This window comes from Cricetulus griseus (assembly GCF_003668045.3).
Source record: "Cricetulus griseus strain 17A/GY chromosome 1 unlocalized genomic scaffold, alternate assembly CriGri-PICRH-1.0 chr1_0, whole genome shotgun sequence".
Lineage (NCBI taxonomy): Eukaryota > Metazoa > Chordata > Mammalia > Rodentia > Cricetidae > Cricetulus > Cricetulus griseus.
The window spans coordinates 27,396,970-27,415,462 of record NW_023276806.1 but is presented as its reverse complement, the minus strand read 5'-3'; the positions used below and the strand labels follow the sequence as shown (position 1 = coordinate 27,415,462).

Genomic DNA, 18,493 nt, shown 5'->3' with positions numbered 1-18,493 from the left:
TGAGAGGCAGAGGCAAGTGGATCTCTGTGAGTTTGAGGTCAGCCTGGTCTACATAGTTCCAGGACAGTCTGGGCTACACAGAGAAACTCTGTTTCTGAAAACAAACAAAACAAACAAAAGTTAAACGAGGAACAAAAGGAAGGTAGTGACTATCGACATGTAGTTTCCAGGTCTTCATGGATATCAGTTCTGGAAATTTGCAGAATTTTAAAACTTCTGCTGCCTTGGAAATTGAATGTGAAGCAATATGCATTTGTCTGTCTGCTTGCTGTGAGACGGGCTCTCATCCTATAGTCGGACCTGACCTGAAACTTGCTGCACACACCAGGCTGTACTTAAACTCACCAAGATCGTGCTTTCCTCTGCCTCCCAAGTGCTACGATGAAATTTGCACCACCATGCCCATCTAGCAATCTGTAGTGTAATATACCTCCCAAACGTCTGATAGACGTTAATGTTTGAGAGCCACTGGCTTAGGCGAGGCTGTCTCTGGTGGATGCATGTGAGGGTAATACACTATGGATGTGCTAGAAGAAAAGCTTGTTCTCCACGAGTTTCTATTCGTTCCTCAATCTGGAGGACCCACAACCTTGTTTACATGTTTGTTTTTTTATAACACTTTTTGCTGCTTGGGTTCATAAATACATAAAATAAGTGTTTTTTTATTTACTCTCTAATTTGCTAGGTGGATATGCAGTGGGTGCAGGTTTTGGCAGAAGGTTGGGCGACTCCTTTGAACGGCTTCATGAGAGAGAGGGAATACTTGCAGTGCCTTCATTTTGATTGTCTTCTGGATGGTAAGATAGTCTACATCTAAAATTAAACTGGGCATGGAGGAGGCATGGCATGATTTTGGGTATTTGTTAGTTTTCATAAAGGTAGTTAGTCATGGTCTCTTAGTAGTAGTAATGAAGACTAACCTATATTGGTTCCTAACACTCCAAGTGATCCATGGATTTTATTTCCACTCTTCCTTTTCCTTCCCATGACTGTTATTCATCATGGAGAAGAAGAAAAACCTGCTAAAAACGGCAGAAAGTGAGTCAGAAAAGCCACTGTTCCCTGTGTCACACCAACCTGCCCACTGTGGACAGCTTCTCCCTCAGTGCCCATACACTCGGAACCATTCCTCTGCGCAGCCTGTGAACTCAGCGTCCGTTGTGTTTGCATGTTTGTTTTCTGCAAACATTAAATACTGTATTTTGATTTTCTTCCTTAGAGTCAATGGTGGTCCTCAATTGCCTGATCAGTAATGACTCAGCCTGGAGTTTAGTGCACATTGACTTACTAGTTTTCCATCATAACCTGTCTTGACAAACAGGTTAAGTGCAGCCAGATATGTTGATAGCTTTTCTCAAAATTTTTATTATTTATTTTCATTTAAATTAAAAAAATTTGCACACCAACCCCAGTTCCCCCCTCCTCTTCTCTTGCCCCCCTCTCAAATCTCACCCCTCATCCACTCCTCAGAGGGGTAAGGCCTCCCTTGGGGAGTCAACAAAGTCTTGTCCATATTTTTTTTGTCCATGATTCTTTACACAGAAGATTTCTTTTTTTTCATCCTTTTTTCTCTTTTTTTTTATTTGAATTAGAAACTAGATTGATTTACATGACAGTCCCAGTTCCCTTCCCTCTCTACACAATAGATTTCTTCTGTATATAAATCCAAATAGGAGTTTAAGAGTATTCTGTTTTTCTAGCCCATATGTGTAGTTGTGACTTACACACACACACACACACACACACACACACACACACACACACACTCAGAGCTGGATGTGACGGTGCATACCTTTAATACTAGTACTCAGGCTGAGAAAGGAAGATCTCTGTGAGTTTGAGGCTATATAGTCCGTTCCCGGATAGCCAGGGCTATACAGAGAGAACCTGTCTCAAAAAACAAAGAAAGCAAAGCAAAGCAAAAGAAAACAAAACATGTAGAGTGTCACAGGCTGGGAATTGACACTGTGCCTTAGGCTCACTGGTAACATAGTTTAGATTAACTGGAGCTATTGATTGCTGCTTGTTTCTTGGCCAGTGACAGCTGACATTGGTGTGATTCTGACTATATTAAAAATGTAGTTTAAAAGCGAGGGATGGGCAAATAGCTCATTGGGTAAGGACACTTGCTATGAGAGGGAGGGTGGGGCAGAGTCCCAGATTCCCAGTACATATGTAAAAGCTGAACATGGCCATGTATAACTGTGACCCCAGTGTTGAGTGGAGACAGGCAGATCCTGGGAGTTTGGTGGCCAGGCAGCCTTCCTGAACTGTCAGTTTAGTGAGAGACCCTGTCTCAAGGGAGCAAGGTGGAGAATGATAGAGGAAGACAACTGTCACCCTCCCCTGGCCTATGCATACACACACTCCCCCCCACACAGCCACACACCCATACTCACATACCTCAAATGAATAAATAAAAAGAAGAAAATGGATTATCTTTGTCATGTAAATATACTTAAGGATACATAATCAGCTTGCCACTTGAAATGCAGTTACTTGTGTCATTCTTCTTTCAGCAAAGATTGAGACTTTTCTTGGCTTAAAGATTTAAATGAAATAGAGTTCTTGGTCTCTTCATATAATGGGATTACAGTATTTTTTGATAGTCGTAACCATCTGATGCTTCCTTGACTTTTACAGTTCCATAGAAAATTTCTCCCCAAGCATAGCTGGATGACTTGTGAGAATTAGTACATGATATGTGTTGCTTCTTTTGCCTCTTGTTTTAATTCGTCCTCCCTCTTCTCTGGTTCCCACCTTCTCCTCCCTGTCTCCTCCCTTTCTCCCCCATCTCCACCTCTCTCCCCTCCCGTTCCCTTCCTCTCTCCTCCCCTTCCCCCCTCCTTCCCCATCCATCTCTTTGCCTCCCTTCCTCTTCCTGCCTCCTTTCTTCTCTTCCTTTAACTTCCTGAGTAAATAAGTTGCTCTTCTGATTCTTTTGCCCCAGGTACTCAAGAGACCGTGCACCGCTTCTTTAGAAACATTTACATGAATTGATGGATTAATCATTTGTTGTGTGTTTGTTCATGTCCGTGCGTCTGCAGTCATTCATGCCACAGCACACATGTTGAGGACAGAGGACAGCTTGCATCTGTCAGTTCATTCTTTTCACCATGTGGGTTCCAGGGATTGAACTCTTTTTTTGTGAGGTTTGGTGACAAATGCCCTTAATTGCTGAGCCGCCTCACTGTCTCCAGTTTTTTAAGAATTTTTTTTTGTTGTTGTTATTTAAATTGTTGTGTCGCTGAATACGAAGGTGACCATACCAAGACCCACTGAGTAAGCTGTGCCTTTTGTGTCCTGCAGGAGGTGTCATCAACTTGTCAGTGCCTATAGTTCTGACAGCTACACACGAGGACAAAGAGAGGCTGGACGGCTGTACAGCCTTCGCTCTGATGTATGAGGGCCGCCGGGTAGCCATTCTTCGAAATCCCGAATTTTTCGAGCACCGGAAAGAGGAGCGTTGTGCCAGACAGTGGGGAACAACATGCAAGAACCACCCCTACATTAAGGTCTTGACTCATCTGACAGTAACATTGTGTTGAAACGTGGCCATCGGCTGTGTGCTAATTGTTCCTCTGGGCTGTGAAGTTTTGCAGAATGGAGACTGGCTCTTAGATGAGTGTAATGAGCAGATGGTCTTGTCGTTTTGGCTCATGTAAATATTTGTTCAGTGACTCTTTGTAGTTTTTTGAAATCATTGATGCTGGGCATTAAATCCAGAGCCCTGCTGTGCCTGCTAAGTCTGTGTTTAACTGTATTTATACTCCAGCTTATAACACTTGATTTACAGTGTTTACTGGGCACTAGGTATTGAGCTCAGGGTCAACTTGGAATGCAAGTAGTGGATGTGTTGGGCAAAGGTTTGTTCTCTTGGAATGTAGTAGCAGGGAAAGATACTGTGTTCTTACAAGGAAGATGCCAGGGTAGGCTGCAGTGGGAGCCCACACCAAGGTGACTTAATATTTTTTGGCATCTTAACATTGTATTCTTGTGGAAAATCAGAGAAACATGATTCATCTCCCCAAAGTGCCTCATTTGTGTATTGAGTGTAGAAATGTCAGTATTGAAGGCAAATATCTGTCAGTTGTTTAGTGTTTAAAGTAGGTTCTGAGCTTTAGAAAAAAATGAAGTTCACTTAGGTGGGCTCAGCTGCATCCCGTAAAGTGGGTCCTGAGGGTGAGACCCCCAGATAGAGGGCAAGGTACGTGAGGGCAGATAAAATTTGAGAGTGTGTGAATTCATCAGTGAGCCTGACAGATTTTCATTCACTTGTCAGTAATCATTAGTGTCAGAAGTTTGAGATTGGAGGATATGGAAGATGGTTTACCTACAGGTTACAAATCTTTCTGTAAACCAGCATCTAATAACAGTGGGAAAATGTCTTTTTTTTTTTAACTGAAAAATAATCATTCACTTAGGTTTTGGTTGCTTTTCAGAAATTCCTTCAGACATTATATCACAGTACTTCTTCAGCATCTTTCATTCCAGTGATGTCCATAAGCCTAGGTTGGCCTTTAAGATGGAGACGAGCTTGCAGAAGCTGCACTTAGCTTGTGTGAGAGTAATGTTCTTGCTTCTGTTGTAGCAACTAATTTCCTGTTGCTTCCTGTTAGATGGTTATGGAACAAGGGGATTGGCTGATTGGAGGAGATCTTCAAGTCCTGGACCGAATTTACTGGAATGATGGTCTTGACCAGTACCGCCTTACTCCTGCCGAGCTGAAGCAGAGGTTTAAAGATATGAATGCTGGTAAGATATGGGCCTACTCAGCTAGTATGAGACTACTTGGAGAGAAAGTTCTGGAAGCTTTTCCCAAGACTAACTCATATGTATATAACAGGGTGATAACTAAAGGTGTATGAGGCAGTGGAATAGATAAAGAAAATCGACAATCAAGCCAGGCCAATATAGTTTTTGTTTTTCTTTTTTTGTATTTTGCTACATTCTTAGAATTTGATTTAGCATTTCCCATGCGGTATGGAAGATGGATGTAGCAAATTAGCTGTTTATTATAAAACTCATGTGCTAAAGCTGAGTAGAACTGTATAAGACAATGTATCAGAACTGTCCCCTCACACCACTGGTGTACCTCATGGGACAAATGATGGCGTCATGCCACCTTACGGTGTCTATCCCATTAACCTGTGTCTGTTGTGTGTCTTTGTCTGCTCCTGTGCTGAGTGCAGAGGTTTCAAATGTAAACATGAGAAGGGGCCTTTACGGATAAAGAAGACATCAAGCAGCAGCAGGACAAAGTTGCTTCAAGAGCAGTCCTGCAGTGCTCCCATCATTCTGGGGCTGGAGTGAAGGGGAGCACCTACAGTGCTCCCATCATTCTGGGGCTGGAGTGAAGGGGAGCACCTACAGTGCTCCCATCATTCTGGGTTGGAGTGAAGGGGAGCACCTACAGTACTCCCATCATTCTGGGTTGGAGTGAAGGGGAGCACCTACAGTGCTCCCATCATTCTGGGTTGGAGTGAAGGGGAGCACCTACAGTGCTCTCATTCTTGGGCTGGAGTGAAGGGGAGCACCTACAGTGCTCCCATCATTCTGGGTTGGGGTGAAGGGGAGCACCTGCAGTGTTCGCGTCATTCTGGGATGACGTGGAGCAGTGTGTTCAGGAAGGACGAGGGTGCTGTTCTCTGCAGCCGTACACTCCCGGGCGCTCCAGGACAAGATCTTCTCACCAAGTGTGCTGCATGGGTGTTGGTAAAGGATGTGCTGCTGTGTGCACCAGATGCACGTGCTCAGAAATTGAAGGTGCGTTGGTGAAAAGAGCATTCCCTGTAGACTTGGCTAGACTGTTGAAAGGCTTAAGTGTTCTGCCATTGTTACTGTCACCTATGTCAACCCACCAGCAGAGGCGGCAGAGCCCTAAGCCTGTGTGGAAGTCTGTACACGCTTGGAGCGGCTGATGAATGGGGGTATGAATAATGTGGAGTGAATAACTGACATAGCCAACCACCCATCTATGCGGAAGAGCCTGCCGCTCTGTCCCTGGTGAAGATAGCAGGGGGACAGGACAGCTCTGCACCACCCCCTTAGCTTCAGGTCTGACCACTGAGCTATGCGGAAGAGCCTGCCACTCTGTCCCTGGTGGAGATAGCAGGGGGACAGGACAGCTCTGCACCACCCCTTAGCTTCAGGTCCTTTAGAGTCCTGAATGTAGACAGTGTCCTGCTTTACCTGTGGGAGTTTCATATCTTGTTTTCCTCTGTGAGGCTCTTTGACAGTTGATGGGAACACTTATGGGCCCTAATGCATATATATATATATATATATATATATATATATATATTTATTTATTTATTTGAGACAGGGTCACAGTGGTTCTGGCTGGCCTAGAATTCACTAGTAGACCTGGCTGGTCTCAAACTCATAGAGATTTGCCTGCATCTGCCTCTTGAGTGCCACTATGATGGACATCGGGTTTTATTTTAAAAATTGGAATGAGATCAGATAAGTAACACACTATGAACAGCAGCAGACACACAGTAAGAGAGTGAGTTACCCTGGTTTCTGTGTGTGTGCTGAAGCTAGTCTGCCTGGGTTGGTGTGCAGGTTACTCCTGAGCCTGCTGTGCTTGGCTGGCATTTAAAGTCATGCAGCCATAAGGTACTGTAGGCATAGAGGCCTCTGTTGGGCCACACCCTGCAGTGCGCAGTGGCTTCTGCTCAGCCTGCCTCATTCATTGTTCACTCACATGCCCTATGGCTCCTTCAGTTGCAGGGAAGGACCCCTCTTTGTCTTTTGAACTTCTCTGTGAATTGGAAGCAGATACCTGGTGTTTTAGTCAGGGTTCTCTAGAGAAATAGAACCCATAGAATGAATGAATGAATGAATGAATGAATGAATGAATCTATCTATCTTTCTATCTATCTGTCTATCTATCCATCCATCTATCTATCCGTCCATCCACGATTTATTAGAATGGCTTATAGGTTGTGGTCCAGCTAGTCCGGCAATGGCTGTCTACCAATGGAAGGTCCAAGAACCCAGTAGTTGTTCAGTCTACGGGGGTTTTAGATGGAATCAGATTGGCAAACAAGAATACCCATCACCCTTGGTTTAACATCCAGTGATTTCTGAGTGCTACATACAATGGCAGGTTAAGTACAGCCTCATCTTCTGCTTTCAAACACACTGGGGCTCATTTGAAAATGAGTAATGATTGGTATCAGGCAGTCAGTATGAAATTTAGGGACCCTATGAAGGTTGCTTCCGGCCATTATCCTGTAAAGGAGAAAGACAGCTTCCAGGAAAAAAAAGTCCTTGAGAAGAAACTATTATCACCAACAATAGAAAGAAAGAAAGAAAGAAAGAGAGAGAGAGAAAGAGAGAAAGAGAGAAAGAGAGAAAGAAAGGAACCGTTTGTCTTTTTCCCCTATCTGGGTGCTGTCACTGAGGATAGAGTATTTGGAGTTCTTGCAGCCATTCTGTGTTCGTAAGAATCCCAAACATGTGTTCTGTGTTGAGTTTCTGTCATTTATCTCCAGACTTTGTATTTAAAGAGATACTACATATTTTAATTATTTAAGACACTTTTAGTTGGGTCTTTTTTTTATCATCAGCAATAATAGTGCATTCATTCCCTTCCTCATTCCCTCCCTCTATCCCTTTTTCTGGTGGTGAACAGAAACACATTTAGGACTTGTTGAGACTACCTTAGTTTGTTTTTGCCCAAATCTGAATTTATATCTTGAATCAATGTTAGTCAATTATTGGCTCTGTTGAGACATCTTATCATGGAATTATTGTTCATAATTAGAGACTTTACTAGTCCATCTGTTTTGTGCCTTTGTGAGCCAAACATTTTAAGTCATTTAGGGAACTTGTTGCATAATGAGTGATTGCAACTTTGTTTAAAGTAGCTGAGAGCCAGTTATTAGCCTTACATCAAACAACAAAGATTTGTGGTGTTATTTTGTTTACTTTTCCATTTTAGACCAAGGCAAATAAGCAACAGACGGAGGGAGTTTACTTTGTAGTTTTTGTTTACTCATTAGGAAGCCAGTGACAACCAGTCTACTGATGTGTTCAAGAGACAGAAAGCAGGAATAGTGCTTCATTTTTGTCTCTAGTGTCTGTCCAGGCCTCTGCTTGCTCTTCTCCAACTCATCTTAAGTGTGTAGGTTACCTGGTATAGATTGTCCTGTGTACATGTGTTGGGCCTAAAAAGGCCCAGACACAAGGCCTAGTGGAACTTCCTGAGCCTGGCTAGAGTTTGGCCACCTGTCTCAGCAAAACTGCCCCTGCCCAGCTAACGTGGTAGTAGAATATTATTGGCCCTTGTACCTTATCCCATCCTGAGGTCGCCACCCACTTTCTCAACTCTATATAAGTGTATGCCTGTTACAATAAAGCTAGACTCTGCATGCACGGGTCTCCACGACTCAGTGTGGTTCTCTCTGGTGGCTAGGAGAGGGGTCTGGGTCGTCGACACTCACCATCCTGCTCAGCCTCGGGAAGACTGGCTGGACAGGCCCTCCCCACAGCCCTGACTCCCAGAGGACCTGGTCTACATGGATGTGACTGTTTGGTGTTGGTGTCCCTTCTCTAGCTGGGAGGATGGAGATTTCCCTGTTGCCTACATTGCTAACTTAGAAGGTGATCTATTTACTAACAGGGTTCCTGGTATTCAAATGATTGATAGGCTAGAGGGAAAGGAGGATTTCACTGAGCAGGCTGAGAGCCCGTTTGTCCTCATTCTACACAGAATGTTGGTGTCCTGTTGGTTACAAAGTAAAAAATTCACACACTCTTTCAGACTAGCATGGTGCTGCACAGTACTGAGTCAGTCTGTGAGGGCTTTTGTTGAGCTGTTGAATTATGGACTGTTTTAAAAGAATGAGCAGAGATATTAGAAGGATATTTTAGGCAAAGTTGGGGGCAATATTGGAGGTTGGTGAGGCAGTGAAGTTATTGTATTTTCTTGTGGTAAAAGCAGTGAGCTAGAGATGTTGCAACCAGAAACCAGATAAGGAGACTCCGTGTCTGGCAGGTTCTAGCTGAAAGCAGAAGCACCCTCGGATAGTGTCCAAAGTCAACCAAGTGAGCGTGGAAGAAGAGATAGGTGCAGTTCTGGGAACACACAGTAGTGCTGGGGAATCGAACTGGCAACATCAGGGAGGGGCAGCAGCAGCAAGCAATGCCTTGTTCCTCCCTCCCTCCCTCCCTCCCTCCTTCCCCCTCCCTCCCTCCTTCCCTCCCTCCTCTCTCCCTCCCCTTTCCTCCTCCTTCCCAAATGCCATTGTCTTTGGTCACTCAGCTGGTGCAGAGCGTGGTCCATCTAGCTCTTTGTACTAGGTCCTGGCAGTTCCTGCTGCCCGTGCCATTGGATGGGTCATCACACGACCCATCCTACACACATCCAGGAGTTGCTGCTGTGTTTTTACTGTCAGGAAATGCTGATGGCGTCCTTTACTAAGCAGTGAACACATTTTGAAAAGGCCCTTCACCACTCTCTTCTTCCTCCTTTACTTGCTGGAAGGAAAGGGCTCCAACTTCATTTGCTTCTTACCGTGTTGCCTCCTGGCCTGGCGAGGACAGTCCAGAGCGCAGAGAAGGAGAGCTTGCCACACTGAGCAGTACAGAGACATGCTAGAGGGGGTTGGGAAAGTGACGAGGAATAGACCAAGAGAGGTGTGTGTGTGGAGACAGTAATACCCAGTGTGGGAAGACAGAGTGTAGTAAATGTTGAGATGACTTCATCATGTCTGTGCCTGATGATTTGGAGTCAGGCCATAGAGATACAGCTGAGATATCACACAGTTATCGAGTACAGATGATGGTGGGGGGTTGAGTGCTTAGTTCCTGAATGAACATGTCAGTGGAGCGTCCCACAGCACAGCAGTGATGCTCCAGTTACACAGTCAGAAACAGGTGGCTAGACCCAGATGGCCCAGCAGAGACTGCAGTTACATATTTGTTTGATTATGGTTGTGTAAAATATGTGCACAAGAAATAATTAGGAGACTAGGCAAAATCAAGCATTAAAACTGTCTATTTATGGACAGTTTCCTCTCAAGTTCTCTGTTGTGGTGCATGCCTTATATTTTAAAGAGGCCAGTGCCCTGTGTGACATTTAGTCTGGGAAGACAGTGGGCAGATGCTCACAGAGACAAAAGCAGGCACCTTTGGGATTTGGCAAGAGGTTCATGCTTGCCGAGTGGCAGAGCAGGAGCAGCTAGTTGTCTGGGTGAATGCAGCCCGACAGTTCCACGTGGAGGGGAAGAAATGATGTTCTTTTCCTCTGTCACCTGCTCTCCACACTGTCAGCACCCTACTCTGCAAACAGACTTCTAATCCTTCCCTGCAGGACTTGGAAGAACTGGATTTCTTTTACCAAACGTTTACTCTTTCCTTCTCTGAATAAATTGCGGACTCTGAGGGCATGGGGCCCCCACTGTTACCTTGGGGAGAGCTTGTCTGAACTGGAGTTTTCGTTTGTTCAGACCTTCCCTGTCCCTGTCCGCTGCACTGTCAGACTGCAGAGGGAATGGTCAGTACAGACTCCTGTGGCGAGATGATGGGGGTCTGAGCACATGCCTGGGAGGAAGGAGAGCTGGAGTGTTCTGGATTCGGGATCAGCTACTGTGCTCCAAATCGAGGGAGCAGACCTGGAGGTGGGGACAAGGTGGCAGGTTTGACTCTTGGATGATATCAAGACACTAAGAGGCAGATGGAGAGGTGATCTGAGCTTGGGGCCAAGTTTTGCTCAATTAACAGAAATTTGCATGTCGTGCTTCAGAGCCCAGCCTAGTACCCTTGGTGCTTGTGGCCTCATCGAAGTGTGTAGGGTGTGGTCTATCAGGTGAATTGGCCCTGGAGACACATTGCTTAAAGGGGGAGAGAAAATGGAACAGCTGGCAGAGTTCTGTTTTATGTGGAAATACGTACAGCAGATTTATCTCTAGTGTCTGTACCTACTTTTTATACTCTCCCATGTCAATCCTGTATAGTGTCACATGGCTAATTCTCTACAGAATGTCACAGGCCACTTCATGTTCCATTCATAGCCCTTATTAGGTACCAAAATCTTTTCCAAGGAGCATTCAGAATATAATGTGTTTGTCCTGTGCCAAGTTTTACATCCAGCTGTATGTGCCCTCTATCTTTGACAAAATGAATAATTTTATGATCACGTCCCCTCTGGAAAGCAGGGGTGCCTCCACACTTTGCTCTTGGTTGGAATTTTGTTTTACTTCTTCTTGTCCTATCTTATTTTGCAAACTGCAGCTGACATGCTAAACCTGGCAGCCACCCTGTCCTGGTAGATAGCCAGAGATAGCTAGGCTAATGGGTCCAGGTTCTGTCCCTGGATGCCTTACACTGTGGCGTTTGGGTTGAGCGGTTGCAGCAGCTTCCAAAGCACCAAATGCTTCAAGGCTTCTTAGGGGTCAAATTTGCTTTCATGAATAGTCAGCTGATTTGTAGTAAACTTTGCAGAACTGAGGGTTATATAACTGAATCTAAAAGCAGTTCTGCTTCGGATCCCCCGCATGTGTCTTCTCTTTTAAAACACGTTATGGGGAATTTAAAACATATGCAGAGATAAGAGTGTACTGAGTCCCCATGCCTCTGAGCCAGCTTCAACACTGCCGTTGGGGGCTATTCCCCTTTCATCTGTGCCATTCCTGCCCTCTCTGAATGCTCTCGCCACATTCTGAGCTGACTCTTAGGACTGGAAAGAAAGCCTGACACTTGATGTCATTCTCCCTGCACACAGGAGTAACTGTGTGTCTGTGGCTCTTGAATCACACTTCCTCAGGTGAACACGGACTGGTAATACTGAATGGTATCAGTGGATGTCAACTGTCTTGGAATAGGCAGTCACTAGTTCATGGCTTTACCCACTTCTGCTTCTGAGCTTGCGTGCTCGTTACTTGTAAGCATCAGTCGGGAAAGATTGGCTTGTCCCAGGCAGGGCGATACTGGAAAGGCCTAACTCTGGAAATTCTCTTTTCAGATGCTGTCTTTGCATTTCAGTTGCGAAACCCAGTCCACAACGGACATGCTCTGCTAATGCAGGACACCCACAAGCAGCTTCTAGAGAGGGGCTACCGGCGCCCCGTCCTGCTCCTCCATCCTCTTGGTGGCTGGACGAAGGATGATGATGTCCCTTTGATGTGGCGAATGAAGCAGCATGCTGCAGTGCTGGAGGAGGGTGTCTTGAACCCTGAAACAACAGTGGTGGCCATCTTTCCATCTCCTATGATGTATGCTGGGCCAACCGAGGTAGGCTGCTTGTAGGATGTCAGTGCAGTGCTAGAGTCACGCTTGTGAACACTAGCATCACCAGCCCACCTGTTGGCCTTTCCTTCATGGCTAGGTGTGTCCCAAACATTCAGTACTTCTGAGTATTCTCCTGCTGCTGGGAGTGTCCTGTAGTGTTGCACCCCATGGGCATCCAATTGTTGGGAAGGTTGGGAGAGGTTTCTTTGCCTCTTTTTGTGGTTCTTGACCCAAGCTGTGAGGAAGATACGGAAGCTAGAATAGCAGCAGCACACGGTTGTTTAGTATCTACCAGTCAAGGTCCAGACACAGTTAGAACAACACTGATTTTGTTCCTTCAGCAGAATCCCAGAGCAGAGGACAGATGGATGCAGCGTGACTTCGGCTTTTTCTAAAGTTTTCAAGAGCTAAAGGGTCTCTTGTGTACCAGCTAGCTGTTTTCACTGGAACAAACAACTGAAGTAATGAATTTATAAAGAGACAAGTTTTATTTGGCTCATGATTTGAGTGCTTCAATACATAACTGGTTGGTCTTTTTGCTTTTGGGCTTGTGGTATAATGGCACACTGTGATAGGAGTGAATGACAGAGCAGTGTTTGCATTGTGGCCTGACAGTGAAAGAAAGAGGAAGCGGACCTAGTCCCACTGTTCCTGTCAAGGACAGGAGCGCTGTGACTCCCCTTTAGTCCCGTGTCTTAAAGGCCTCACTACCCTAAGACGTTCCAGACTAGATACGAAGCTTCCAATACATGAGCCTTTAGGGTAACTTTGCAGAAACACGTGATTGCTTTGTTCCTAGTCCCAAAGGCATTCATGTACATGTGTCCTTCCATCTGAGTGTGAAATCCATTCAGTATTTTAAAGAAGTGTCCAGCAAGATAGCCAGTTTTTAAAAAGATTTATTTTTAACTGTGTATCTGTGTGTGTCTGCCTGAGGTTATGTGCATACACACGAGTATAGGCATCTACAGAAGTGGTCAGTGGCATTGGATCCCCTGGGACCTGGTGTTAGAGGCCGTCGTCGGCCACCCAACATGGGCACTGGAAACCAGACTTGAGTCTGTGAGTCTTCTGGAAGAGTGGCACTGGATCTTAACTTCTGAGCCTTCAGCCCTCAGGGGACAATCTTCATGGGTTCTTCTGTGAAGGACTAGAACATGATTGAGTCAGGAAGTAAACTTGCTTTCTGATAGGAGGGCAGGGTTTTGGAATTCTGCCTGCATTCAGAGAGAATGTTTGAGATCTTTTTATAGCCATATGTAAAGATGATGAAAATTAGGTTTCAGTTTCAAGGTAGAGTAGACTTTCAAAATATATGTGCTGAATGAGTTAATAAATCAGTTGAGTGACCTCAGAAGTGGTGAGTGGGAAATTCCCAGCCAGCTTCTTGTGTCTTCAAGATAAAAATGGAATGTACATTATTACTGCATTATCCCTTCCGTAGGGCAAGATGAATGCACTTACATTTATCTGAGAGTCAGACTCATTTGTAAAAAGATCTGAGTAATTCAGTAATGTGCACTCCTTCCAACATTTTAAAAGAGAATCCAAGACATTTGACTATTTGGGATGGAGCCCATGAATCTTTATTGGAGCTTAGCTTATGGGATTGACTTTTCTGTTACCTCTTTATGCAAGAACAGTGTACAAACAAAGCAGCAGGCTAAAAGATGAAAATGTGATTGGCTCTTCTTTTGGGTCCCTGTCCACTAACACATTGAAACGTTGTTGCTTGTCTTTCTATTGGAGTAAGGCATTGGTTAGGATGGGCCAGTGATGGCCCTTGGTGTTCACCGTATGCTTCCATGACTTCTATCTAGTTCTTGCATTTCACATTTTGTTCAGTATCTCTAGCTGGTATTTACCACGCTCTAGAGCCTATGGGACCTTCGAGAATGGAGCCAGTAAATGAGGCAGACTAAGTTTCATGTAATAGCCAACTTTATTCAGAGCCCCAGACAATTCATGCTAGGAGGGTTAAGAAAGGTCATCTGAGTAAAGGTCTCATGAGTCCAGCTGTATACAATCACAAGGACAAGCCACATGCAGCAAAGACATGTTTTTCCATAGAGGCTTATAAAGGATAGTTTAAACATTTAATTGAATAGCAACATCAAGCAGTAATGAGTACTCTGAAGTAAAATCACTCAGAACAATTCTGTGTTTTCTTAGAGTGTTCTCACAAGCACTCAGAACCCCCCAAATCCCTTTGTTTCCAGACCATGCTCCGACAGTACTGATGGCATTAACCATCATTTTAAGAGAGTCCTTTGAGCTAGTTCTCTAGAATGTCATGTAGTGCGAGAATGACCCAAATGAAGTTAGGGCAATGTGCCGGTTAGTTTTTTGTCAACTTGACACAAGCTATGGTCATTTGGGAAGAGGGAGACTTGATTAAGAAAATGCCCCTACCAGATTGGCCTGTGGGCAAACCTGTGGGGCATTTTCTTGATTCATGATTGACATGGGAGGGTCTAGCTCATCATGGGCTGTTGGGCCTGTGTGTTATTAGAAAGCAGGATGTGCAAGCCTCAGTAAGCGGACACCCTCCATGGTCTCTGCATCAGCTCCCGTCTCCAGGTTCCTGCCTTGAGTTCTTGCCCTGACATCCCTAGATGGTGGAGTTTGAGTTCTGTAAGTTGTAAACCGTTAACTTCCTAGTGGTTGCAAATTACCGTGTAGGTGCTGGGAATAGAATCTGGGTTCTATGGAATAACAGCCAGTACTCTTAACCACTGAGCTGTCTCTCTAGCCCCTAGCAGCTCATTTTTATTGAGCTCTCACTGTATTTGCAAGACAATATTCCAAGTGATTTACGTATGTTAATTTAGTTCTTGTGGCAACACTAAGGACAGGCACTATTGTTATTCACAGTTTAGAGATGGAACTTGTAGTAGAGGTTATCAGTTGCTCAAGGTCAGGTAGTATGCCATGGAGATGGAATTCAAATCTAAGCGACCTGGTCCTAGAGCCACGCCTTGCAGTTCTAGCCTCTGCTATCAGTTAACATTACAGTAGTTGATAACTGTACAAGTGTGTAAGTTTGGAAGGCAGACTTTAAGTACATTCATGGAATTCTAAAATAGTGAGCTGGCGTGGCTCTGGCAGATGTAGATCGAGTCTCCCATTGAATAACTTACATAACTGTTCATCATAGTCCAGACTGGTATTTTGTGCTTTCTCTGTATAATCTGTATTTCTGTTCTAGGGATAGTGTCCTCTTATTAATATCTTCTAGTGGGTTTTCTTTGTTTTGTTTTTAGACAGGGACTCACTATGTAGCTTTGGCTTAGCTTGGGACTCCCAATGTTGCTATATCATCCAGGCTGACCTTGAACTCACAGAGTTTGCTTTTGCCTCCACAGGATTAAAGGTGTGTGCCACCGTGCCTAACCCTGCCTGTGTTTTTGTTACAGGTTGTGTACCTCACTGTCTGACTGGTAGTAATATGTAAAAGTATGTTTTACTGGCTGGCTGAAAGCGAGTCATTACTTTGGTTTTAGTTCACACTGTCCCTGTCCTGACTCCACATAAAGGCCTTGTCTATATCTCATAAGGGTGCTTTGTAAATTTGTGTAAAAATCCTAGAACTTAGAATATGGCAGAGAGCCTGGGATGACTTCTCATTCGTAGACTTCGTGTTAGAACCCACGTGCTTGGCCTGGTTTGGGATGTCGCTGGTGTCTAACTGTGTAATGGCAGTAACACAAAGGAAGTGGAAATAACAGTTTTTGTGTGCCCATGTATATTCACACACTGGATTGATGCTCTGTGAGGGCTAAGCAACCCACAGCTCCGTGAGATAGGGATTTTATTCCCTTTCTGCCATTGCAGCTTCTGAAGCTGAGTCTTTGAATTTGAACAGTAGTTTTTAACTTCTTATCCTTTGAGAAATAAACTAAGTTCTAGCAATCGTTTTAAGTAACTAAATGTTTCAGTGTTTATGATCTGGCATGATTTAAGTGGCTTGTGAAAAACTATCCATTCTTCTTGTTCTCTTCTTCCCCGTCCCTCTTTCTTTTTGAGATATAGGGTCTTCCTATGTAGCCCAGGCTACTCTGTATCTCACTGTGTAGCCCAGGTTGTACAGTCCTCCTTCCCCTGTCTCCTAAGGGCTGGGATTATAAGAGTGTGCCACCATGCCTGGTTCCTTTCTCTGTAGTGCCTCACTTATGTGTTTGACTTTGTTTTTAAACAACAGCCTTTAAGTGAAGACTATTCTATAATAATAATAATAATGATAATAATGAACCTACCTCATTGTTTTAGTTTTCCGGTGACATCAGGAACAAGCCTGCCAATACATATTTGCCAAGTTGTCATAATAAAATACAAATGTGCTTCTTCTGTAATCGTCCTCTGGGTTATTGAGAAGGCACTGGTACCAGATTTGTTTCCTTAGCACAAATGCATTTCAGAACAATGAGCAGCTGTTAAGGCTGTGTGCTTATCAACAGGATGTTCTTCATTTTTCCAGTCTATAAGCTTTAATGGCTCGATTCTGAAATTCTATCCTGGGAACGGAGTGGGAGCTGCTCAGGGAAGAATTTACTTTCTAATGCTGAAACTGGTGTTGTGAACGTACAATTTTATTATCTGTATGAATAATTAGTTGGCAAATTGAAAGTGTTAGCCTCTTGTCATTAAACACTAAATCTATTTCCTAAAGAACAATTAATGCTTTCTAAGATCTGCTATGTGAAAGTGTCAAAAATGAGATGGGTTTGAGAATCTACAGCTAACAGCCATGTCCTGAGCAAAGGAAGTTGTAAGGAGGATTATCGTTTAGGGTTTTTTTTTTTTTTTTCTTGGAGAGGGGAGGAGTTATTCTCCAGTTGTTAAATGACTCCATGTTAGAAACAGATTCATGTAAGCGAGCAGAGGCATGTAAACAGGAGCAGTTGAAACACTGCTCCGTGGATTCCTGAGTATTTCCTTAATTAGACCATGTTTTACACCAGTCTGTGGAACAGTCAGTACGGTATCTGATGGGATGTGAACCTGCCCTATTCATCCCTTAGGAAGGCCCCTATAGCCTTACGTATATTCAAGAGTCAACCCTATCTGACTTCTAGCCTTGAAGGTTGGAGCTTGAGCTCTGTGAGTGACTTCTTATGTGTATGTAAAATCTTACACATGGATATATGTAGATCCACATACCGCATAAGCAAATAATCCATAAATATATGTACCTGTATATTCATGCCCATTTATGATCTTGATTTGGGGGCTTGATTTTAATTCTAGCTTCATTAAATTTGTTGGGATTTCCTACTATTGGGTAGTGATGAGGTGAGACATAAACAGAGGTGCAGCTCAGCGGGAAAGAGTTAAACACAAATGTGTATGCATTGTCTATTTACTATTTCTCACCACTCAGCCATCGAAGTGTAGTTATCTAATAGGTGGACATCTTTTCTAGGTCCAGTGGCATTGCAGAGCACGGATGGTGGCAGGAGCCAATTTTTATATTGTTGGACGAGACCCGGCTGGCATGCCTCATCCGGAGACAGGGAAGGATCTCTATGAGCCAACCCATGGAGCCAAAGTGCTGACGATGGCCCCTGGCCTGATCACCTTGGAAATAGTTCCCTTCCGAGTTGCCGCTTACAACAAGAAAAAGCAGCGGATGGATTACTATGACTCTGAGCAGTAAGTTTCGCGCTGCCCCAAGTGGTGGCAGCGTTTTGTTGTCTGAGCTGTTTCTAGGGGTTCAGCGCATCATCTGGTCCTTGTAAGTTCTGATGGGGAGGCTTTGTTGGATTCATCTCAGGAAAAGTCAAGAAAACTAACTCAGCATTCTAGAGTCGAAGTGAAAGTAAAAATTGGGTCAGAGCTGGATGTGGCAGTACACTGTTTTAATCTAAGCACTTGGGAGGCAGATCGCTGCGATTCAAGGCCAGGCCGATCTACATAGTGAGTTCTAGGCCAAGCAAACAAAAAAGTAGCACCCCCCCCCCCCACCAAGAACACACTGGGTCTAGAGTTGGTGGTTTGGGGGATTTGTTATGTGGTCCTTAGGGCAGTGTTAATATTTGTATGTCTGGATGGCTGCTGTCAGCTTTTAGAATAAATGATTGGAGTGCCAGGAGTGCCAAGGCAGGGAGACCTTTCTCAGAATAAAAAGTAGAATGGGCTGGGGATGTAGTTCAGTGATAGTTTCTTAGCAGCACAAAGCTTTGGTTTAATTTCTGGTATTGCTAATATGTACATGCATATGCATGTATATACATGGTAATATAAAGTATGTGTC

At 44.2% G+C, this 18,493-nt stretch overlaps 1 protein-coding gene across 2 annotated transcripts in view; it reads left to right on the top strand.

Moving 5' to 3' along the window:
- Positions 1 to 18,493, top strand: part of LOC100762413 (bifunctional 3'-phosphoadenosine 5'-phosphosulfate synthase 1) — a 70,255-nt gene that overhangs the window by 37,476 nt on the left and 14,286 nt on the right. For both annotated transcript variants that reach the window (XM_027395725.2, XM_035450540.1), the window contains exons 7-11: positions 686 to 797; positions 3,310 to 3,515; positions 4,620 to 4,755; positions 11,975 to 12,243; positions 17,663 to 17,892. In XM_027395725.2, coding sequence (XP_027251526.1) covers positions 686 to 797; positions 3,310 to 3,515; positions 4,620 to 4,755; positions 11,975 to 12,243; positions 17,663 to 17,892 — 953 coding nt within the window. The remainder of the gene's footprint in view (positions 1 to 685; positions 798 to 3,309; positions 3,516 to 4,619; positions 4,756 to 11,974; positions 12,244 to 17,662; positions 17,893 to 18,493) is intronic.